Genomic DNA, 24,814 nt, shown 5'->3' on the forward strand with positions numbered 1-24,814 from the left:
TGGGAGGTCCACTGAGAGCCAGCCCCTTGCCTTTGCTTTCAACCCCTCTGTCTCCCTGGACACAACCGACACCTCGCGTGACTACCCCCTCCCCCCACATTACTTACCTTGTAGCCTGGGTTCTCCGCAATCCTGGAAGGGGGGGGGGGGGGGGGGGGGGGGGGGGTGGAGGAGGTGGGGTGGTGGGGGTGGGGTGTTGGAATCCAATGCTATGGGCCATAAATACAAGATAATTACTAATAAGTCCAATTGGGAAATCAGGAGAAGTTTCTTTACTCAGAGGGTGGTTAGAATGTGGAACTTGCTACCATAGGAGTTTAAAATGGATGCTTTCAAAAGGAAACGAGATGAGTACATGAGCGAGTGGGCGACAGAAAGATAAGCTGAAAGGCTGAGACAGATGGAATGAGAGGGGGCTTATGTGCAATACAAATACTAGCACAGACCAGTTGGGCTGAATGGCCTGTTTCTGTGTTGCGCATTTTGTGTAGTAAAAATCCTCCTTTGAGATGGTTGCCTCAATGCTAATCAATCCCCCAGCTGCAAAAGTAGGCCTACATCCCATGCATTTCCCAGGACACTCCTACATTCCGTTTAATTGGTATTTCAAAAGAAATTTCAGCTCACCTCAATAAAAAATAAGGCAGCGGGAGACAGGGGATGACTAGTAATGTAGATGATGCCTAGTATAATGACAGCGATTACAATAACCGCCAGCACAATGCCCACCACCACACCAGTATGCAAAGGACCTTTCTTCTCTGAGGGATTGTCATCTGTGATATCTGCAAGAGAACACAAGGAGACAGGGGAAGAAAAGTAAATAACTTCATTAATGAAGGGGTCGTATGCTGAGGTTCAGCCATTCTGACAACAGAAGTTTCACATTAAATATTTATACATTACAATAGTGACAGAATTTCAAAGGCACTTCATCAGCAGTAAAGCAGTTTGGGACATCCTGAGGTCATGAAAGTCTTTCTCTTCTGTTTTTTGAAGGGTTCACTGAGCTGGCTGAATAAATGCACAACACGCTGTATTCAGCTGTCTCTCTCTCCAGTGAAGCAAGAAGCAAAATTGGTCCAGATGAAGGAGACGTTTGGCAATATTTTATATTACTCTTCCAGTATTACACCATCTATTTATTTCTTAAATGACTCCAGTTTCCTGGCCTTAACCAGACTTCCTGGCTGCTAGGTTTGGCTTTTGCCATCTCTACTCTATCTTCTGATGTCGTCTTGAAGTCAGATGTCTGCATGTGCACTCGTTCCTCGCATTACATCCCCATTGGTTGGGGATATCATATCAAGAGGGCCCTGTCACCACCTCCCTGGCTGCTGCCACTGGGCTGCTCGATGCTGCTGGTTGTGGTTCTCTGGGGGACCAGGATTGGGGAGTCATAGTTGGCGCTGGAACTGGCTTGCCAGTTCTGCGGGGAGATTGTCAGTGTCAACTCGGGAGACCAGAGATTGGGAGCCTGAGTGAGGGGTGGTTGGGGTGGGGTGCGAGGGGGCAGTGTTTGGCTGGTGACCGGTAGCAGTGGCTCAATGTGGGTGGTCTTGGGGTGATGATGGCTGAGTTTCCAGTCACCTTCTCCCAGGCCTGGATTCCCATGGCCGAGAAGTGCAGCCTCTGTAGTTGTGGCATCAACAGATGCTACTTTTGGACTGCAACAGTTCCAGAAGGCAGCTCACCACCACCTTCTCAAGGGCAATTAGCGATGGGCAATAAACGCTGACCTCACCAGTGACTCCCACACCCCAGAAATGAATTAAAAAAATCATCACCATATACGTGCAGGCATGAAAGACTGAATGCCTCCCTTCTGTCCTATTTCATTCTGTGATTTCACTGAACTTATCCTTCCCATTCCTGAATTTTTCCTAATTGCTCTGCCACCCTGATGGATCTGAAATGGATTGTCTGGGCTCACTTACAAAGCTCTGTAAGGTCTTCCTTTGAAGCATCTCATTTTGAGACCATCTTATCTTATCGTTCCTCATTTCTCAAAGCCCAGGTTCCAGCTTGCTTTCTTACTTGCACACGTATTGAAATCAGAGGGAAAGACCCCCAGTGAATTACGTTTGAAGGATTTACTCAAGCTCTATACAGTGGCTCTCCTTCACAATAAGTTAGTGATGTTCCTGCGTGATTAGCTGCAACATCGGGTGGCATTACACATTGACTACGCTTTATCCACACATCCAGAAACCAAATGTTTTTTGCGCGGGAAGTCTGTGAGCTGAACCGACATGAACCTCCCTGACTGGACCCGACCTTTAGACTATAACCTGTAAATTAAGCAGTAGACTACAGCTAGCCTAGGCTTAGGCTATTGTAATGTAAGTAGGCCTGCCACATATACAGTAGGCATATCACAACCGAAAATCAAAAATATCCAAAAATCGAAATGTAATCGGCCTCAAGGGTTTCGGATAAGAGATACTCGACTGTACATGATTTCTTCATCACCCACTCCCTGACTTACTTTTCTTGTTCACACACCCATGATTTTGTACATTACAGATTGATTGATCAACACTTCACACCCACGTGATGAACAGCAAAGGGGAGAATCTGAGACTGAATCGGCTTCCTGCGGGGCTCTCAGTAGTTGGTTCCAATGTTGCACTGGTAGGTAGCAGATTGCTCACTCAGCCAGAAAGGCACCAAGAAGATAACAGAACTCGAGCATGAATGAGCAAAGCAGAGCAAGCTGGGAGCTTGACTCACCAGTAGTGTTTCAATTAATTCTGAGGATGTGGCATCTCTAACAAGTCTGACATTTATCTTCCTGCCCATAGTTAACCAGACAACCAAGTGACCTGCTGGGTCTCCATGGAGGGATATTGGGGGTCAATCACATGTTAGCTAAATCACCAGTGCTGTGGTCTAGTGGTGGCATCTTTCCCTGAGCTCAGGGCTTCTATTAGTGACACAGATGTCTTCGGTCCACATAGAGACCACCATCTGCTTAGCCAGATATTGTTGAACAGGAATGCTGGAATCAGGGGAATGGTGTTGTGAATCCCAAGATTCCACACACAAGATCCAATTAAAATCCTTTGCAGTTTGTTGTTGGGCTTCATAATAACCAAAGTTAAATCAAATCTTTGCATGAAATAATGACTTTCTAAAACAGCTGTGACCTTTAAGAATTGACTTCATCCTCCGTGACATTGCAGTATAATAACATACAGGCTAATCCCTTCCACTTGGACACTGGATCCATTTATAACAGAAATTAACGAGCTGAGGTCAGGACATTTTAATCATTCAACTAAAGTTTCCTGACCTTAGTATGTTAAATAAAAATGCCAAAAGAGTTCCAAAGAGATCTTTAGCTTATGTACTCATTAAAATAAACTGCTGTACTTTATATTAGGCTACAATCTGTGTACAATATGCCACACCACTATCTAGTTTGGTTGAGATCCAGGCTCCATGGGTTGATATTTGAAACTTTAGCTCTGTTTCTTTGATGGATTCCCAAGAACACTGTGTCCCACGATTCTGGCTGAATGCCACTTAATTATGCTCTTGACAGACCCTCCAGAACTTGAGATCATCCAAAATTCTGCTGCCCATCTCCCCACTCGCACCAAGTCCAGTTCACCCATCACCTCTGTGCTTGCTGGCTCAAGGTTAAGCAATGCCTTGATTTTAAAATTCTCATGTTTTTTTTGAAATCACTCCATGGCTTTGCTTCTCCCTGTCTCCGTAATCTCCTCTAACTCCATAACGTTCCAAGATATCAACCAACTTTAGTCTCTTGAGCATTCCTGATTTTAATCGTTTTGGCTTTGGTGGCCATGACTTCAGCTGACAAGGCCCTAAACTCTGGAATTCCCTCCCTAATCCTCTGCCTATTCACTTCTCTTTGCTTCTTTAAGGCACTCCTTGGCCGGAATTTTCCCTGAAGTGCGGTGACAGGCATGAAAAAAAGACATTTTTCCCGCCAGCCACAATCACAGAATCACACATGCAGCAGAGGCCCTTTGGCCCATCGAGTCTGTACTGACACGTGAGAAACACCTGACCTACCTACCCGATCCCGTTTACCAGCACTTGGCCCATAGCCTTGAATGTTATGACGTGCCAAGTGCTCATCCAGTTACTTTTTTAAAGGGTGTGAGGCAACCTGCCTCCACCACCCTCCCAGGCAGCACATTCCAGACAAGGGCGGGTCTTTGAGCTAAACCATTTGCTTCCTGCCCCATTAATTAGGCAGCCACAGGAAAAACGTCGTATCCTCCGAACCGCCCGCCAAGCCCTTACCTCTCTGCTCCCTCACTCCTGCAGCCGTGCATAAGGTTCTCCATGCTCGCAGCCCAGGACTGCTCCAGTAAAAACACAGCCCTGAGAGCCAAGAGGAGTTCAATGACCCATCACTGGAATGCCTTTTGGAGACCCGCTCTGATGTCTCTGCCCCTGATCTGGTTACAGGAGGTCCAGCAATCTCACCACTCCGGCTTGGGAGGCGGTGACAGTGGTGGTCAGTGCCAATGTTGCACAGTAGAGGTCGGCCATCCAGTGCAGAAAGAGGCTGAATGATATCATTCGTGCCACTAGGGTAAGGCAACCATCTCATCACTCTAAACTCTCACAATCACAAGGCCATCACACATTCACTGACATCTCACTCACTGCCAGCTCAAGGGACATCACCACTCACTCTCTCACACACGCCCTCACATCTCCATCTGGCCTCATCTCCTCTGGCTGTCTCCTCAGCCCTCACCTCTCAGCATCTTGAGGCCAGTTGCACAGATCAACATGTGCCCCCACACACACCATGGGATACCCCCCCCTTTCCCAGTACAGCCCTCGCCATGCAGCCTCTTCTCTTGCCTGAAGCCTCTGCTCCCCCTTCCCCAAGCCCTAGCCCTGCAGCTGTTGAAAAGCCTTATGGCTGGTCAGGTAGGTAGAGACCTGCCCATGAGCCCCCTAAAAATGATGCGGTGTTGCCTGCGAAGCCTGGCGCTGATGCCCGCGAGAAGCAAAGTAGGCAAACAAACCATGAAGTCCTGGGCAAAGTGCAGGTCACCAGGTGCACCATCGTACGGTTGTGAAACATGTTGGTGTGTAATCATGCTGACCTGAGCTAACAATCCAGCGTGAGGTTGATTCCAGTGGACAGGGCTCATTATGAGATGCTAAAGTATTGAAATTAGCTTCCCACGTGCGGTGGAGAGAAACATGGGCCACCATTGACGGGTGGAGCGGACGATTGCAAATTGGTTTTTGCTGTCTCCCGATATTTCCTGCTCCTGCTGTGACGTCTCCCACAAACATGTGTAGAAAATCCTGGCTCTTACAATCCATCTCTTCGACTAAGCTTTTGCTCACCTGTCCTGATTTTAGCCTATTTCGATTCCCCCCCCACACCCCCCCGCCCCTCCCTCAACCCCTACTAGGGCTGTCTGTCCCTTGTTCATCCTGCTTTCTACCCTTGACGTTCTCATTAGCACATTTCTTAGCTAATATTGCCACCATTAACACCTCTTTGTCCTTTTGTCTATGACATCTTTTGGCAATCTCCACCTATCACTGGCCCTCTATCCAGCTTTACCTGTCCCACCCCCACCTTAAACCAGCTTAAATTTCACCTCTTTTCTGTTTTTCCTTAGTTCTGATGAAGAGTCATTTGGACTCGAAACGTCAACTGTGTTCCTCTCTGCAGATACTGTCAGACCTGCTGAGTTTTTCCAGGTATTTTTGTTTTTGTTCTAGATTTCCAGCATCTGCAGTTTTTTGCTTTTATTTTAGTGTTTAATTGACTGCCACTTCTCTTAAGGAATACCTACCTTGAAGAAGTATTGCTCTTCTCTCCGACAGGATTACCATCTATCTCTTTTACCTTGTTCACCTTCATTGCTTTCCATTTCTCCCCTGGTGTTTGACAAGGTGTTTACTAAAACCCGCTTTCACAACCATATTTCCTTCCTCAGTGACTGTCTCCGGCTCCGACTTACACCACGTGGATTCCAACTGAAGTTCCATCCCTCATGTTTCGAATCCACCCAGGATTACAGGTATTTCCGGCACATACAATGCTCCTCGGACTGCTGTTTTCATCGCATCCTGAGATCCACACTCAGTGCCATGCGCCGCTATATGAACACACTCGACCTCTCCCTCCAGCAGCACTGATGCATCCTATTTCTAAGTTGTCCTTGCCCCCAGTTTCATTTTATTCTTCGTCTCATCCGACGCCTCAACGAGAAACTTTGTCTCTTTCTTTCAGATGCAAAGGAACGCAAGCTCCAACAACTTATCGACACCATTGCCCATCCAGGACCCTCCACCCCTGCCTGTCGCTCTGTCCCCAACCCGTCTTCCAATCCCAGCCCCGGCCGTGTATTCACCATACCCCCTAACCTTCCCCTCTCTGATGCTGTACATTCAGTGCTCAGCAAAGGACTCAGTTTCATACCCTTATAACGTCACCTCAGTGAATTTCGGGCTCAGCACAATGCTGAACTCTTCTTCCACCGCCTTCACCCCTGTGCTCACTTCTTTGGGCAGGAGTCCCCTCCCCATTCAATGGATCCTATTACTCGCCTCCAATATTCTCCCTCCACCTGGACCCCTCCATCTGGCCTCTTACCTGCCCTTGATCTTTTTATTGAGAACTGTCGGCATGACATCGGTTGTCTCGATTTCTCTGCTCCTCTCATCCACTCTAACCTGTCTCTTTCTGAACTTGCCACACTCCATTCTCTCAGGTCCAACGCTGACTTTGTCATCAAACCTGCTAACAAGGGTGGTGCTGTTGTTGTCTCGCGCACTGACCTCTACCTCGCAGAGGCTGAGTGTCAACTCACAGACACTTCCTCCTACTTCTCCCTGGACCATAACCCCACCACTGAACGTCAAGCCATTGTTTCCAGGACTGTCACTGACCTCATCTCCTCTGGAGATCTTCCCTCCACAGCTTCCAATCTCATAGTCTCCCAACCTTGGACGGCCCGCTTCTACCTTCTACCCAAAATCCAAACCAAGACTCTCCCGGCTGACCGATCGTGTCAGCCTGTTCCTGCCCCACGGAACTCAGTTCTTGCTATCTTGACTCCATTCTCTCTCCCCTTGTTCAGTCCCTTCCCACCTACATCTGCAACTCCTTTCACACTTTACATCATATCAACAATTTCCAGTTCCCTGGCCCCAACCGCCTCCTCTTCATCATGGACGTCCAATCCCTCTACACCTCCATCCCCCACCTGGATGGTCTGAGGGCCCTTAGCTTCTTCCTTGAACAGAGGCCCGAATAATCCCCATCCACCACTACTCTCCTCCGTCTGGATGAACTTGTTCTCTCACTGAACAATTGCTCCTTAAACTCGTCTCACTTACTCCAAATAAAAGGTGTGGCTATGGGTACCCGCATGGGCCCCAGTTATGCCTGTCTCTTTATGGGGTATGTGGAACATTCTTTGTTCCAGTCCTACTCCGGCCCCCTTCCACAACTCTTTCTCCAGTATTTCGATGACTGCTTCGGTGTCACTTCATGCTCTCATCTGGATCTGGAAAAATTTATTAATTTTGCTTCCAATTTCCACCCATCATTTTCTCGTGGTGCATCACTGACACTTCCCTTCCTTTCCTTGACCTCTCTGTCTCAATTTCTGGTGATAGACTGTCCACCAATATTCATTACAAGCCTACTGACTCCCACAGCTACCTCGACTACAGCTCCTCACACCCCACTTCCTGTAAGGACTCCATCCCATTCTCTCAGTTCCTTCGCCTCCAACGCATCTGTTCTGATGATGCCATTTTCAAAAACAGTTCCTCTGACATGTCTTCCTTTTTCCGTAACTGAGGTTTTCCACCCATGGTGGTTGACAGGGCCCTCAACCGTGTCCGGCCCATCTCCCGCGCATCCGCCCTCACACCTTCCTCTCCCTCCCAGAACCATGATAGGGTCCCCCTTGTCCTCACTTATCACCCCATCAGCCTCCGCATTCAAAGGATCATCCTCCGCTATTTCCGCCAACTCCAGCATGATGCCACCACCAAACACATCTTCCCTTCACCTCCCCTGGCGGCATTTTGCCGGGATCATTCCCTCCGGGATACCCTGGTCACTCCTCCAACACCCCCTACACCTCAACCCCCTCCCACAGCACCTTCCCATGCAACCGCAGAAGGTGCAACACCTGCTCCTTTACTTCCCCTCTCCTCACTGTCCAATGGCCCAAACACTCCTTTCAAGTGAAGCAGCATTTCACTTGCACGTCCCTCAATTTAGTCTACTGCACTTGCTGCTCCCAATGCAGTTTCCTCTACATTGGAGAGACCAAACGCAGACTGGGTGACCGCTTTGCGGAACACCTTCGGTCTGTCCGCAAGCATGACCCAGACCTCCCTGTCGCTTGCCATTTCAACACCCCACCCTGCTCTCATGCCCACATGTCCATCCTTGGCCTGCTGCATTGTTCCAGTGAAGCTCAACGCAAACTGGAGGAACAGCACCTCATCTTCCGACTAGGCACTTTACAGCCTTCTGGACTGAATACTGAGTTCAGCAATTTTAGATCATGAACTCTCTCCTCCATCCCCACCCCCTTTTTTCCAATAATTTATATATATTTTTCTTTCCCCACCTATTTCCATTATTTTTAAATGTATTTCCATCCATTGTTTTATCTCTACCTTATAGCCTATTTCGATCCCCCCCCACCCCACCCCCACTAGGGCTATTTGTCCCTTGCTCATCCTGCATTCTACCCTTAATGTCACCATTAGCACATTTCTTAGCTAATTATCACCACTTTCAACACCTCTTTGTCCTTTTGTCTATGACATCTTTTGGCTATCTCCACCTATCACTGGCCCTCTATCCAGCTCTACCTGTCCCACCCCCCCCTTAAACTAGCTTATATTTCACCTCTTTTCTACTTTTCCTTAGTTATGATGAAGAGTAATTTGGACTCGAAACATTAACTGTATCCCTCACTGCAGATGCTGTCAGACCTGCTGAGTTTTTCCAGGTATTTTTGCTTTTGTTCTGATATTTCCCTACGTAGCTTGGTGTCAAATTTTGTTTTATAATGCTCCTATGAAGCACCTTAGGACATGTTACTGTGCTGAGGGTGCTCCATAAAAGCAAGTTGTTGTTGTTGCATGGTAAATCACCATGTGACGAAACTTAAAAGTCATTTCATTCCCGTGTCCACCCATTTGGAATTCCTTTCAGATGGATCCTCCCATACAGCAATATCTTTCAGATGTGGGCTGGTGAAGAGCATTCTATCAACATGTATTGTTTCTGAATGCTCTCTTCAGCTCTGCTGATGTTCTTGGGGTGAAGTTCCCATGCAGGGCTGACCATCCTCCACTGCCTCTTCCCAAGGCTAACGTAGCTGTTCTTCAATCACAAGCTCAGGGAGTGACTGTTGGCAGGCTTGTTGGCTATGAGATGCATCCAATCCGAAGCCTACAGTTCCTGCATCAGCCTGAAATTATCATGGAAACAGAAACAGGAAGAGCATGGTGTCCTTCACTCAGTCAGTGCTCCAGTGGAAAGGCCAGGAAAATGATGCTCAACTGTGGCAGTGCCAAAAAGCACCGAAAAATATCCGGGGTGGGGGGTGATGATGCCGTGGTGTGGAGAGGAGGAGAATAAATAAATCCTGACTGTGGCCAGACACAAAATTCAAGAAAAGGGTCTGAAGAAGAATCATACAGACTCGAAATGTTAACTCTGTTTTTCTCTCTCTCCACAGATGCTGCTGAGTTTTTCCAGCATTTTCTGTATTTGTTCAAGAAAAGGACAATTCTTGTTTAAATATTAGGATAAAACGTTAAAGTTACACTTCCCCATGTCGCTGAATCAATAATTTTGGTAGGTCACATTTAATAACCAGTCATATTCTCAGAAGAGTACTGAACTCTGTGAGTTATTGTATCTTTCTAATTACTCTTGATTTTTATGATACATCCCATGAGTCATATTAAAGAACACATCACCGCTATCAATTTACTTCCCTCACCCACAACTACTTTGGGTGGTTTTACTTTTTATTTCAAGGCCTGTAAAGTTGAACTGAGCCTTGCCACTCTCTTTTAATACAAAACGTCTGGATGCAGTCTAGGCAACAACACTCTGGGGAGAACGGGGGGGTGGGGTGGGGGGTTTGGCCCTGGCTGGAGATAATGATCTTCATATTTTTGGCTCGTCCGGATGGAAAGTCAGCTTCAAGCTGCCTCGCTCCACACCAGCCTGCCCCGCAGCCAAATCGCGCTGCGGATGGGCTAAATTGGTGGAGGGTGGGACTTCCGGCCCTCAGCTGGGGAAGGACGCCCGCTTCGGGAGCTGCCGGCTAATCCAGCAGTCCCGGCAGTGCCAAGAGTGCATTAGCCGGCGCTGCTGAGACTGCAACCCCGGTGCCAGGAAGATGGATCCCAGAGTGAGGTAAGTCCAGGGTATTGGACGGCAAGGGTTTGGCTGGCTTAGGGAGGGGAATGGGTGGGGGGGGGGGTGGGGTTGGTGAATTTTGGAGAGCGTGCAGGTAGGAAGAAAGGGGGACACTATCTCAGGGGAACCGCCCCCAATGCGCAAAGGGCACCCCTGAAGATAGTTCCCTCCTTCCTTTCAGCCCTTTTAAACACTTTTTTAAAAAAGACGGCCTGCCCACTCCCGCCCAATTGTATTATGGCGTGGGCAGCGTATAATCGGGGTTAATAAGCTCAATTGACCCCTATTTATTTATTCACCTATACGGCAGGCGGGTTGCCGATTTCGATTTTTGCCCACCCACTGTGTGATGGGGCTGAGCCCGGGGATGGGCAGGGAGGTGGTGGGTGATTGCGGGGGTACCAGCCCTTTTTTACATGTGCTCCCCCTCCCTGCTGAAAACATGACCAGCGGCAGCATGTAAAATCCAGCCCAATGTTTCTATTGTTCAATTCAAATTTGAAGGCCTGAAGCTTTGTAATTCTCACCCTAAACCTCTCTACCTCTGTCTCCTCTTTTAAGACCTTCCTTCAAACCTACCTTTTTGACCAAGTGTTTCGACACCTGTACTAATATCGCCTTATGTGGCTCAGCTGCAAATTTTGTTTGATGATACTCCTGAGAGGCACTTTTGAATGTTTTACTTTACTAAGGATGCTATACAAATGCACATTGTCTTTTGCTGAATCACTGCATTCCTTTTGGTGCTGATGTTGCTCCAACAATGGTGTTAGGTAGGGATTTCCAGGATTACGATCCAGCGGTGGTGAAGGAATAGCAATAAAAATCCAAGTCAGGATGGTGTGTGATTTGGAAGTGAGATTGGAGGGGATGCTGTTCCCAAAACATTGCTGCCCCTGTCATAGGTGATAGGACTCACAGGGCAGGAAGGTGTCAAATTAACATTGAAGAGTTGTGAGGCAGTCTGCAGATCATAGATACTACAGCCACATACACTGTGATGGGTTATAGGCTGGAATGTTCAATCCAATGACTAAGGAGTCAATCAAAAAAGTTGCTCGACCCTTGATAGAGTTGAGCTTCTTGAGTTTTGGGGCCATTTGCATCTAAGCGAGTGGTGAATGCTGTATTACACTCCTGACTTGACCCCTGGATGGAGTTTCAGCAGTCAACAGGTGAGCCACTTGCCACCGAATACTCATTTGTCCCACTGATATGCCTGATGTGGTTAAAAACTTGGCCAACGGTGACCCTCAAGATGGTAGGGAACTTGGTGATTGGGTCACCATTGAATGTCATGGGGAGGTGGCTGGTCTTTCTCTTGCTCGAAATAGTCATTACGACTGTTCATGTGGTGTGATTGTTATTCGCCATTTGATCAGCCCAACTCTGGATGTTATCTAAGCCCTGCTGTTAGCTGACATGAGCACTTCATTATCACAGGCATTGCGAATGAAGATGAGTACTGAGGCTGATTCCTTCCCAGTGAAGTGAGGCACTTAGCGCTAGCGAGGAAATTATAGTCATAAGCCCAAAAATTTCACCCATTTACATATATTGGAAGCATTGCGAGATGACCCATGATGTCCCAACCAGTGATCTCTGTGGTTTCCTTTCCTCATTGGGACCAGCTATTGAGAAATCTGGAACCCTCCTCCCCACAGGCTGTGGATGCTGAGATGATAAAGTGAGGAAGACGGTAATAGAACCCATTCGGTTCACTAATGTCCTTTAGGGAAGGAAATCTGCTGTCCTTACCTGGTTTAGCCTACATGTAATTCCAGACCCATAGCAATATGGTTGATTCTTAAATGCTCTGTGAACAAGGGCAATTTAGGATGGGCAATAAATGCTGGCCTAGCCAGAGACACCTACATCCTGTGAACAAATTCAATAAAAAAACCTCAAGAGGACACAGGACATGCTAGTGGGATGGGTGGATTCATGGCAGACAAAATTCAATACAGGAAAGTATGAGGTGATAAATTTTGGTAGGAAGAATGAGGACAGTTAACACAAGATCAATGGTACAAATTTAAAAGGGGTGCATGAACAGAGAGAGTGTTCATGTATAAATCTTTGAAGGTGGCAGGACAGGTTAACAAAGCAGTTAATAAAGCATATGGGATCTTGGGCTTTTAAATAGGGACATGGGGCACAAAAACCAGCAAGTTAATGTTAAACCCAATGCGAGACGCTGGTCCGGACACAGATGATGTACCATGTCCAATTCTGATCACCATATTTTAGGAAGGAGGTGAAGTCTTTGGAGAGGGTACCGAGAACATCTACCGGTACAGTTCCTGGAATGAAGGGTTACAATTATGTGGACAGATGGGAGAAGCTGGGGTTGTTTTCCTTCGAGAAGAGAAGCTAAGAGGAGATTTGTTAGAGGTGTTTGAAGGATTTATTTTGAACCACCAAAGAGAAACAAGAGACACGAGGAATAGCTTTTTTTTGCTATTTGAAATGCACTGCTTGGTACAATAGTGAACACCACCACCTGGAAGTTCCCCTCCAAGCCACTCACCATCCTGACTTGGAAATATATCGGCTGTTCCTTCCCTGCCGCTGGGTCAAAATCCTGAAACTCCCTCCCTGACAGCACTGTGGGTGTTCGTATACCACATGGACTGCAGCAATTCAAGAAGGCAGCTCACCACCACCTTCTCAAGGGCAATAAATGCTGACCCAGCCAACAACAACCGCATCCCGTAAATGAATTTAAAAACACAGTTTCGATGGGCGGAAGGAAGGAAACTGGATAAATACTTGAGGGAGAAAAAATTCAGGGTTGTGGGGAAAAGGGCAGGGGAGTGACTGAAGCACTCTTTGAATGAGCCAGCACAGACTTGACGAGCTGAAAAGTTCTGCCTAAGCTGCACTATTCTATGGCCTGAATTTTTCGCTTGTCGGGTGCATGTGATCAGAGGGCCTGGGAGTAGACGGGAAACAGGCCCCGGGCCGTGTTCGGCCTCCGGTCACGATTTCACACTGGCTGACCAATTAACAGACAGTGGGCTCCCTGAAGGCAGACGGGTACCTCAGGGCCGCAGACCCCCCACTGAATAAACAAAACAACAAAAGTGCTGCAAAATATGTCCATGCAACACAGTCAAGCACCTGAAAGCAAACCTCAATAAAAACCTGTCCCCGGATATCTCTCTTTATTGTATTTCCCCACGGAGATTTCATCCCCCCGCCCCCCGGATCGAGCTTTGAGCCTGTCCCCCAGCCATAAAAGTGGACGGTAAATCGCTTTCAATTGTCTCCTCAGATTCTGTGCATTGGAGCTATCAAGACCAATAGAGTTTTGTTAGGAAAGGGCATCAGGAGATATTAGTCAAAGATGAGCAAATAGTGGGTGAGGTACAGATCAGCCATTATCATCGTACCACAGAACGGGCTCAATGGACTGAATGGTCCAGACTGTTCCTATGGCCAGGATTTTTGCCCTCGTCGGGGGGGGGGGGGGGGGGGGGGGGGGGGGCCTTGGCGGGAGTGGTCGGGAAGCCAACCGCTGCCCGTGATCAGGGCCCAGCCACGATTAAGGCTGGCCCAGCGTGAAACGTGCGCTGCAAAGCGCTGCCTGTGTGTCGGCGGGGGAGGGGGAGGGGGAGAGCGAGCGGGGGACTTCACTCATGCCCGCACATGCTGGCAGGAAAAGCTCCCTGAGGCACCGACCTGCCTCGATCAGATTAGTGAGACACGACCTCCCCTTCACAAAACCATGCTGCCTCTCACTAATACGCCATTTGCTTCCAAATGGTAGTAAATCCTGTCACGAAGGATCTTCTCCAATAATTTCCCTACCACTGACATAAGCCTCACCGGCCTGTAATTTCCTGGATTATCCCTGCTACCCTTCTTAAACAATGGAACAACATTGGCCATTCTCCAGTCCTCTGGGACTTCACCCGTAGCCAGTGAGGATACAAAGATTTCTGTCAAGGCCCCAGCAATCTCCTCCCTTACCACCCTCAATACTCAGGGGTAGATCCCATCTGGCCCTGGGGACATACCCACCTTAATATTCTTCAAGACGCCTAACACTTCCTCTTTTTTGATCTCAACATGATCCAGGCTATCTACACACTCTTCCCTAGACAAATTGACCGCTAAGTCCTTCTCTTTGGTGAATACTGATGAGAAGTATTCATTTAGTATCTCTCCCATTTCTTCTGGCTCCACACACAGATTCCCACCTCTGTCCCTGAGTGGGCCCACCCTTTCCCTGGCTACCTTCTTGCTTTTTACATATGTATAAAAGGCCTTGGGATTTTCCTTAATCCTGGTTGCCGGTGACTTTTCATGACCCCTTTTAGCCCTCCTGACTCCTTGCTTAAGTAAGGTTGGACGGACAGCAAAAAACTTAATTCAATTATCACTTCAGTGGCCTTAATAGGCCTTGAATTTGTTGGTGGGCGCGCTGCCATCTCTCACATGTGCCCGCTGACCGAAATATCATGCGAGGGGGCGATGATGTCAGGGTGCTCGCCCCACATCATCGTGCGTCATCTTACATTCATTTGGGTTGGGCACACACCCGCTCGGAGAGTGAAAAATTCTGGCCTGTGAATCAGCCCTGTAACATTTCCTTAGTGTCAAATGCTCAGCGCTGTTAGCGTGGCGGTGATTCTAATTCCTTTAGAAAGCGAGTCGTAGACCGTTTAAAAGCTTTTGCAAATTGAGCAGTTTAATCTTGAATGGTTTGAAACCACATTCTGGTGAAGCTTTTCTACTCTGAAGATATTTCTTAGCATGCCCGATAGCAGTTGCTTTACCGTAACAGCATAAAGTTCATTGCCTGGGCATTCTGGGCCTATTAAAATGCTAATTTTAATTAAAATGCATTAGCCCACTGCCATTAATTTTATTGTCCATTGCCTTGTTAGGTGCTTAAGTCAGAGTCAGCCTCAGGCCCATCTATAACAGATCGAACCCATGTCGGTCAGGAAACACTCTGTCTCTCGTCTGATTATTTAAATGCATTGACTTATTGACAGAGGCACTGTTGGGGAGTTCTCCCCAGGATCCAGGCCAATATTAATCCTTCAGCCAACATCACTATAACTGACTAACTGGACATTATCACATTGCTGTTTGGGGGAACTTACTGTGTGTAAATTGGCTACTGCATTTTGCTACATTACAATAGTGACTATGGAATGGATTTTCAATTGCCGGTGGGATTGGGATTGGGTGCGGGCACGATTTAAAATTGGGAGTCCCCAGAGGTTGTCCCTGGATCGAGATGCACCACGATTTTCAAATGGAGGGCAGAGGTGGTGATGGGGGCGGAAGGGGGCAGAGGGTAGGTGGGTGGGTGGGGTGGGGTGGGGGGGGGGGGAAGGAGGGTGTGGGGGTTGGTGCTGTGGGGGTTGGCGCTGCGGGGGTTGGCGGGGGTGGTGGAAAACGGCCAACCACTTGCCTTTAAGTAACAGCCTATTGAGCTCCCTGTGGAGTTTGTTAATGGGCCAAGGAGAAGGAGGTTGGGATTTTCAATTAATTCAGCGAACCTGAACAGTGTGGCACACATCGGTGCCCAGCTGTCGTGCTCTTTGCAGGCAGATGTCAAAATTTGTTTTTGATTGATGTAAACCGTTAGTTCATGGGACAACTTGTGCCTCTATGAAGCTCCTCTAAGGCCTCCTGCTCTATTCGACAAGACAGTGGCAGATCCCATCCAGGGCCAGGAAGAAAAATCATGGACCCTGGAGCTTCTCCTGTTTCTGGACCCTTTATTCCGCCCCTCGCCACTCCAAACCACCTCCCCACCCCTGCCCGCTCAATCATGCGTGACATTTTTTTCCTCTTTCAAGATTCACCAAAGAATAACAGAAAGCTCCTCGTAAAATGATAGCGCCCATTGTTGGCACCTGGTTACAAATATTGTCCGATATATATGCAACATGAGTCATTAATGTTAAGAGCAGCAATGATATTATGCAGTGTTAGCTTGTGTGCACCCTATAAGTGATCCTACTGCAACTATTAAACATACCGGAGACAATGAGTTTTACTTCAACAATATCGTGCAGTATTGTTAATTTGACAGGAAAATACCCCATTAGCTACCTACAACACTCTGCAGATGATCACACTGATTTCTGTGTCTGCGTCAGTACTTATGAACATATTCTGCACATTGCACCATATGGACACAATTACAGTAAATTTATATTTGGGGGAAAGATTCAATACTTGCAACTCAGATAAACTGCACAAGCTCTTTTCCATTCTGTAGAAAAACCAGAAGACTTTCTACTGCCTGGGTGCATGATATTATTCAATTTAATTATTTCATACAAGGGGTGTAATTGGATTCTATTTTATCTCACAGGGTAGAAAGTTCAAATGATTCCTCAGCAACAAAGTGGAATTACTGAACAACACAGGTCTTCACTGTCAATGAGAAGCATTGGAACCCTCAGGTGTCTCTGCAACCTTCAAGTGACCAGAGGACAAAGACTGAATGGTTATATCTGTTTTTTCTTGATCAGCAAGTCTGAAGACTCTGCTGATTGCTGCTTCTCACTACAATATATTTTCAATATCTACTATGCAACATAGCTTTATCACAATATTTCAATCCCTCAAAAAACTCACAAAAGCACCAAGATAGCATGGGATGATAAGTACGTAGACAACAGAATAAGATTGAAGACAATGGAAAACACTCCTGAGAAACATGTGCAGTATAAAACAGGTTACCAATTTACAATGAGCCCATTATGCACTCCTGTCCGGGCAATTTCACCCCACCATGCCTGCTCACAATAAGCTTCCATTAGCAACAAAATAAGCAGAACTCCAGCCATGGTTCCACCCTCTGTTGCAAGATAATTATGGATGACAAAGGCCAACTAGCCCAGCTCATCTTGTTCATCCAGAATGACATATGAATATGCAAATTAGGAGCAGGAGTAAGCCATTTGGTCCCTCGAGCCTGCTCAGCCATTTGATAACATTATCTACATTATACCAGTGACTACAACTCAAAAGTACTGAATTAGCTGCAAGGCAATTTGGGACATCATGAATGGTGCTACATAAATGTAGATTTTGTCTTTTTTTCATTACAACTGCATGCAATAGGCGAGTGACTGTAGCAATGGTGAAATTGAAGTCCCAATGCTGATTCTCTAAGGATAATTAATCACAGAGGAATCAAATGATGTTAGGAAAGTGGCTACAAAGAAATCATTACATTTACAAAACAATTCAATTCTGTAGCTAATACAACCTTGCCATTCTGATTTCTCTGGCACCAATCCACAATATACCATAAATGGCATCTGCTCTTTTATGCTAATGACACTATCTTCAGGATTTGTCAATCAGACATCTGCCAGCAGATCAGGAAAATGTAGATTGAATTGTTGATCTGAATTTTTCAAAGGATGATACACAGTACAAAAATTCAATACGGCTTTAACTCAAGAATTGGATTGTTTCCCCTTCTCCCAGAAGCTGTCATACAAATTGTGTTGTACACTGTGAATTTACAGCCTATCTGGGGCGAACCTAGGATAGAGTAGAGATTTGTAAGACTTCTTTAAGTAATCTCCTAATGACAGATTGGGATTTCATTCCCAGAATTTGCAAGAGTAATAAAATGGGCGATAGTGAGTCAACTCCCTGTTTTGCATCAATCATGGTTTTTAGTTCTTTACATTTAATTTGATGAGGCCCAGGATTCTCAAGCCTCTGGTACCTCAACACAGCACCTCATTAGAATTATGTCTACCTACTTTAGGGTGTAATGAAAATTTAGGCTGCCCGACAGGCTGGAGTGTAACATGACACACGATGATGTCGAGCATGTGACCTGATGTCACTGAGCACTCGTGCGATATTTCGTTCGGTGGACACGCGCCGGAGTTGGCTGCATGTCCAGCAATAATCGAAAGGCCTATTAAAGCCATTAAGGACCTAATTATCTTGAAATTAATTAACTTGAAATTTGCGCAGCCCGTCCAACCAATCAGTTTTCGGGCAGGCGAAAAGGCCAAGCGGCCTTTACATTTTTTTAGGAAACCTCATCTGTGGGCGGGATGAGGTTTCCTAAAGCTAATGCTAGCTAAATAAAACCTTTTCTTGGAAAATAAAAACATCTCCCATTTCATGTGACACAGTCACAAGAGGGGACATGTTTCAGTAAATTTTTGATGTTTTTATTTTTTAAAAAAGTGCTTCAATCTCCCTGAGACAGCTCCGTGCCTCAGGGAGGTTAAAGTGCTCTTTTGTGCCCATGTGTGAACTGCACGCTAGACACGACTGTCCCTCCTCCCCCAGTCCGCAAAAGTTGCACTCAGCATTACCGCTCGCCATCCACACAGGGCGGGCCTTAATTGGCACGGAGCCCATCGCAGCTCCCCAACTGCCCCCCCGCGACTGAGCCCGTTTGACGCTGGGAAATTTCAGGCCAATATTTGAAAAGTACTTCGTTAGATGTAAAGTGCTTTGGAACATCCTGAGGTTGTGAAAGGTCATATATATATATAATAGCAAATCTTTACCTCTTATCATATCTAGCTATGTTATAAATGCAACATTGAGAAATCAATGGATCACGAGACATGCGTGTATAACAATGTCAGACATTGCTTTCGCAGCTCAGAGCAGAACAGGGCAAGCAAACAAACACTTTACACATAAATGCATGACTGGCCAATACAAGGTGCAGAGGCCATTGTTGTTTGGACTATTTCCTGCACTTCAATAGTGACTACACTTAAAAAGTACTTCAATGAGAGAAGGTAAGAGAACAATCAAATTTTGTTCACAAGTGTCTAACCTTTTGAGCAAGGCCAATGTTAAAATAAGAATTAGTCATTACAAGTGTATATTTTTAAATAATTAGAAACCCTATTTATCACATTTAACAGTCTCCACAATAAACACTGAGAACTCAATTTCCTATTTCTCTGATATGAAGTGTATCCTCTCTCACTAGGGTCAAGAGCCAATTCAGAAAACTCTGAGGATTTGGGTGCATGTTGGCAAGAATATTAACCCGGTGAACTCCTGGCTCTGAGCATGTGTGCTGCAGGAGTTTAACTAGCTAAAGCCATACAACTTGCTAGTACAAACCACTGGTACTGTTCCCATGGTTTGTCCAGTCTGCTCCACCAAATCTTTTTAGGTATTTATTTGCAAGGTTAGCTGGGGCTAATTAGGAAGAAACACCCTTTCCTCACTGTGATGTCTACTCCTCAAACTGGCATCTGCGAGACCTGTTGGCCAGCCAATCACCTCCTCAGAGTACAGCTCAGTAACTGCAATTCCAATTCTGCCACAGGGAGCATCAACTCATTTCCAGTCTCCCATTACCATGCGTTTCAGCTTGAAGCCACCTCAATCCCCAAGAGATCCAGCAATGCTTGGACTTTAAAATTCTCATCTCTGGTTTCAAATCACTTTATGGCCTTGACCTGCCCTATCTCCTCTTAATGTGATGATTCGACAGAGCAGACAAGTTTCATCAACTAAGTTTATTACGGAGAGATTTACAGATGTTCCTTAAATTTCTCTTTGAAGTCTGGCCTCTTGGAAGTCCACGATTTTAATCACTGCACCTTTGGCAGCCCTGCCTTCAGCCGCAAAGGCACAGAGCTCTGGAATTCCCTCTCTAAGTGAGGTAATTGGGGGTACAGTCCCTTCCTTCTATCGATCAGGATCACGTGATGTGCTATGGGGGCTCAGACCAGTGGGCTTGTAGCTCGGACAATCTGTGGGGCGGAGTTTCCTGGCGAGGGTCCTGGTCGAGTGTGAAAGCACCTGTAAATCTCTCCGTAATAAACTTAGTTGATGAAACTTGTCTGCTCTGTCAAATCATCATACTAAGCCTCTCCACCTCTCTACATTTCTCTCTCTTTTAAAATGCTCCTTAAAATCTATCTCATCTGTCCTACTGTCTTACAATAAAATTTTGTTTATTAACGCTCCTGTGAAGTAGTATCTTGGGACATTTAACTATATTAAAGGCTATATATAAATGCAAATTTCATCAGTCTAGATGCAGTAAAATTAGGTAAGAAGGAAAACCTTTGGGCCAGCCTCCTGATGCCACTCCTTCAGTTCAGAGGAAAAGTTTTATATCTGAAATATCAACTGTGTTTGTCTTCTAAACAGAAGCTGCCTGGCTTGTTCAGTATAGTGTTTAATTGTTCAATTGTTTGATTAGGGAAGCCTGGTAACAGATCTATACTCACTGTGCTCGATTGGTTAAGCCCGGGTGTTGACTCAGAGAAAAGTAAACAGACACCACAGATGCTACTAGAAACTGAGCTGGAAGCATGGGGTAGACATTTTAAAGCATAGTATAAAACTCTGTAAATGAAGTCCTTGCACACTTGGAAACTAGTGTCATCTCTGCATTGCTGAGGTAAATCAAAAATATAAAATATACAACATTGAATACCTCCAAATTTTTCAGTTTTTGTACCACTCTCTCACTGCCAAGTTAAGCATTCTATTGCCAGAGGTCATGATCAAACTCCTGATTCTGGTATGGTGAATGGCACCAGCATTTCTCAGACTGCAGTCTCAGCTAGCATTTCAGCCTGTTCTTGCTATTGGCCATTAATTTGAAAAGCTCTAAGTGTCCCAGTGATGGTGTCTGAGGCAACAAGATGGTAATTAATTGTCAATGAATCACAGTCCCTTGTGCTTAAGGTTTAGGGTTTAAATGTGTCCTTAACCTGATTTACTCTAATGTAACTAAATCCCAAAAGAAGATCTGGTACTGGAATTGATTAACTGACTGACCTGCTTTGCTGGTTGAATAACTGATACGATAACCAGCCCTGAAATGTTAGCTTCTCTTTGCGAAGAGATATACTGAAAACAAATCTTTGAAGTCACTGTAGTTTCACAGTGAAGGCATTTAAATAGCTAACACATGAAGGAAAGGAGTGAAATCCTCCATCGGATATGGATGGACTATTTCAGGTGCACTCATAACATGGCTTGGGGACTCTTTGTACTTCACCCTTCTCTTGCCATTCCACTCACCCTTCGTCAATAGTCCTATGAGATTTGCTGTTCTTGTTGCCCAAGGCCTCCATGTTCAGTTGTTAATTTAGTGCTACTCCCTTTCCTTTGTGTGCTCTCCGGCAAGAGAAGGCAAGGAAACACTTATAGGAGCCAGGACTATTCCAGCCAAATGAAAGGCCCTATTACTGGCTCACTAGTTTTTTTTCTTTCTCTTCCTATGGCAAAATGACTGTTTGACATTTAACCGCAAAGGCATAATTCAAATTAAGATTATGTGGGAAATCCCAGGCAAAGACCTTTCTGGCAACTGTGGTGTGTTCTTGAGGGCACTTAGGATCTTTTGAACAGGATCTTAGTTGGGATTATGTGTCTCATGACTTAATGAATAATAATGTTGTGATTACACTGATGATCTGACATGTAGCATTATATAAAGATTAATGAATCCTACTACGCAGCACCAAATTGCCTTTAAAGTTGTAAAATACCCATGGTGCTTCACAGGAGTGCTATGAAACAACATTTGATACCAAGCCACATGAGGAGATATTAGAATAGCTTAATCAAAGAGATACGTTTTAAAGAGTGTCTTAAAGGAGGATAGAGAGGTGAGGCGGAGAGACTTAGGGAGGGAATTCCAGCGCTTAAGGTCTAGGTGGCTGAAAGCATATCTGCCAATGGTGGAGTGATAAAAACTGGGGATGCGTAAGACACCCGAAATGGAGGGGCACAGACATCTTAGAGGACTATAAGAGCTGCAGGAGATTACATGGTGGGAAGAGGTGAGACCTTGGGGGGGATTTGAAAAGGACGAAAATTTTAAAACTGTGCTGCTCCTGGACTGGGGGGGCCAGTGTAGATCAGGAAGAACAGGGATGATGGGTGAACAGGACTTTGTGTAAGTTAGGATGGGCAGTTTTAGATGAGCTAAGATAATGTGGAAGGTGCAAGGCTGGGGGATGGTTAGGAGAGCTTTGGAATAGTTGAGCCGAGATCTCCCATGACATATTAGAGTACCAGCTGGCTGCCCCATGTGATTTCCCACAAAACTGGGTCTCAGCCTAAACCAAGCTGCAGGCAGTAAGGAACATATGTTTTTCGTCTGAGTATGAGTAAGTCCTGGTGGAAGGATCAATCTAATAAAAGTTAGGGGAATTATGTTAGAAAGGAGATGGAAAATGCTGAGTAGGGTAACTTAACAGTGGTTACAGATCAGTGCTGGAACCCTTCCTGTTTCTCATACTCATGAACAAACTGGATTCAAATTTGCAGTAGATACAATATTACGGAGGGGGGGTGCAGTTGATTCTGAGAAGGTGGCTCAGGAACTAGAAAATGAGTTGGACAAACTACGCAAGTAGGAAGATCAATGGTAGAGGAAATTTAATATGGACAACTGTAAAGGACAGCAGAGCTCCAAGAAGATCTACCACCATCTCCTCAGGAGAACTAGAAGGAGAGATAAATTCAACTTTGCCCATCACCTAAGAACTAAGGAGTACTTTTTGTATATGTTCTTGCCTAAAAGGAGTTGAGACTATTCCAAAGTAATTTTACAGGTATCAACCAAATGAGGTTCTCACCTTATTGGTCTGTAATCGAATTCAGCCCAGTTCCTTAAGGCAAAAGACCAGTGCCTTAATCAATCAGTTAACACCCCGGCACCCACCCCTCCTCAACCACCCTTTGTTTATGTAACTTTCCCAGTTTCAGGTTCAGTCCAAAAGAAACAGTTGCTGGCAAATCAGGCCTCGAAATCTGTGGGATGAATGGGAAAACAATCGTGGGGGGTGAACTTCCTCCACTTCATGGAAATAAAACTCCACTTATATGAATTTGGCTCCTGCAAAGCCTAGAAACAGCACCACTTGGTGAATCGCATAGAACAGCCAGACCTACAGAGGTCCAGAGGCATATGGATTTGATGACCGTCAAGGAAAACAAGGATTACCAGGAATAGGGATTTATCAGATGCAGGCAGTTTGTGGTTGTAGCCCAATAAAATCCTCTTAAAAGCCTGCAAACAGTTTGAGGCCAAATTGGTCTTTGCATCCAATTGGTTTCTGGTGCTAGGATTTTATTTACTGCACATAATCAGAGTTGGGAGAAAGAAAATCATTGCAGAGGAAAATGTTTTGAGAGTGATTATTGGCATCTATTCTCTTGAAATGATGTTTTATTCTCTTCCTCCTGCATCATTCACTTTCTTCAACTATTCTGAAATCCCTGTTTTCTAAAACGATCTTATCATTTATCTTTACAGCCACTCACTCATTCACTCATCCTAACAGAAAATACAGACTTTTCCTATATGTGACTGACATCGGTCACCGACTTTCCTTTCATCATCTTAACCGATATTCTAGTATTTCTGGTTCACCCTGAAGTAGTTCTCCAGTTTATCCTTATCCCTGCCACTCTTGCAGATTTCTGGGGTCCTCTCTCTGTTGCTTTAGTTTCAGTACTAACCCAACAATTTTGTTTTTCCAAAATGTTCTCATAACTAAAATTCTTTGATGCTGGGAATTAGCTTTGTGGCCTTTCTCTACACAGGTGAGGGGATCCTGTGATTTAATATCAGTTTAGTTTTGAGCATTGGCGCAGGCAGGATAGCGCTGATTTGGGTTCTCAGTCCCTGTCTCCATTACACAAAGAATCAAACCACAGCCTGACACTTGTCAGATGTCCAATTTGGCATTGCTCCTAGCAATCAGGTCATTGAAGGCAGGTGAATCAAATAGGGTGAAAGTAAATTTAATGAGATACTGAGTTGTTCTGACCTGGAATGCATTGCCTAGCAGGGTGGTGGAGGCAGATTCAATAGTAGCTTTCAAAACGGAATTGGATATATTCCTGGAAAGGAACAACTTGCAAGGCTATGTGATAGAACAGGAGATGTGGGCATCACTGGCAAGGCCAGCATTTGTTGTCCATCCCTAATTGCCCTTCACAGTAGCTAAGAGACAACCACAGTGCTGTGGGTCTGGAGTCACGTGTAGGCCAGACCAGGTAAGCACGGCAGATTTGCGGCCCCAAAGGACATCAGTGAACCAGGTGGGTTTTTGCAACAATTGGTGATAGTTTCACGGTTACAATTACTGAGAGTAACTTGCAATTCCAGATTTTTAAATTAATTGAATTTCAATTCCAGCAGTGGCGAGGTGGATTTGAACTCCAGCACCAGCCTGTGCCTCAGGATTACTAGTCTGGTGACACTATCACGATACCACCCTTCAAAGAGCTGGTAAAAGCATGATGAACTGAATGGCCTCCCCCTGTGCTGTATGATTCTATTCTGTGAAAACGAACCAATATCTTAAACTGATAAAGGCTTATCCATTATCAAAAGAGGAAGTCTACCAGGTGGAACAGCATAATGACCCCTGGAGG

At 45.6% G+C, this 24,814-nt stretch overlaps 1 protein-coding gene across 1 annotated transcript in view; it reads right to left on the reverse strand.

Moving 5' to 3' along the window:
• The window catches only part of LOC121269078 (plexin domain-containing protein 1-like), a 268,532-nt gene that overhangs the window by 20,118 nt on the left and 223,600 nt on the right, over positions 1–24,814 (reverse strand). The window contains exon 13 of the mRNA XM_041173524.1: positions 628–785. Within this exon, the coding sequence (XP_041029458.1) occupies positions 628–785 (158 nt within the window). The remainder of the gene's footprint in view (positions 1–627; positions 786–24,814) is intronic.

The sequence above is a fragment of the Carcharodon carcharias genome, chromosome 23, assembly GCF_017639515.1.
Source record: "Carcharodon carcharias isolate sCarCar2 chromosome 23, sCarCar2.pri, whole genome shotgun sequence".
Classification (NCBI taxonomy): domain Eukaryota; kingdom Metazoa; phylum Chordata; class Chondrichthyes; order Lamniformes; family Lamnidae; genus Carcharodon; species Carcharodon carcharias.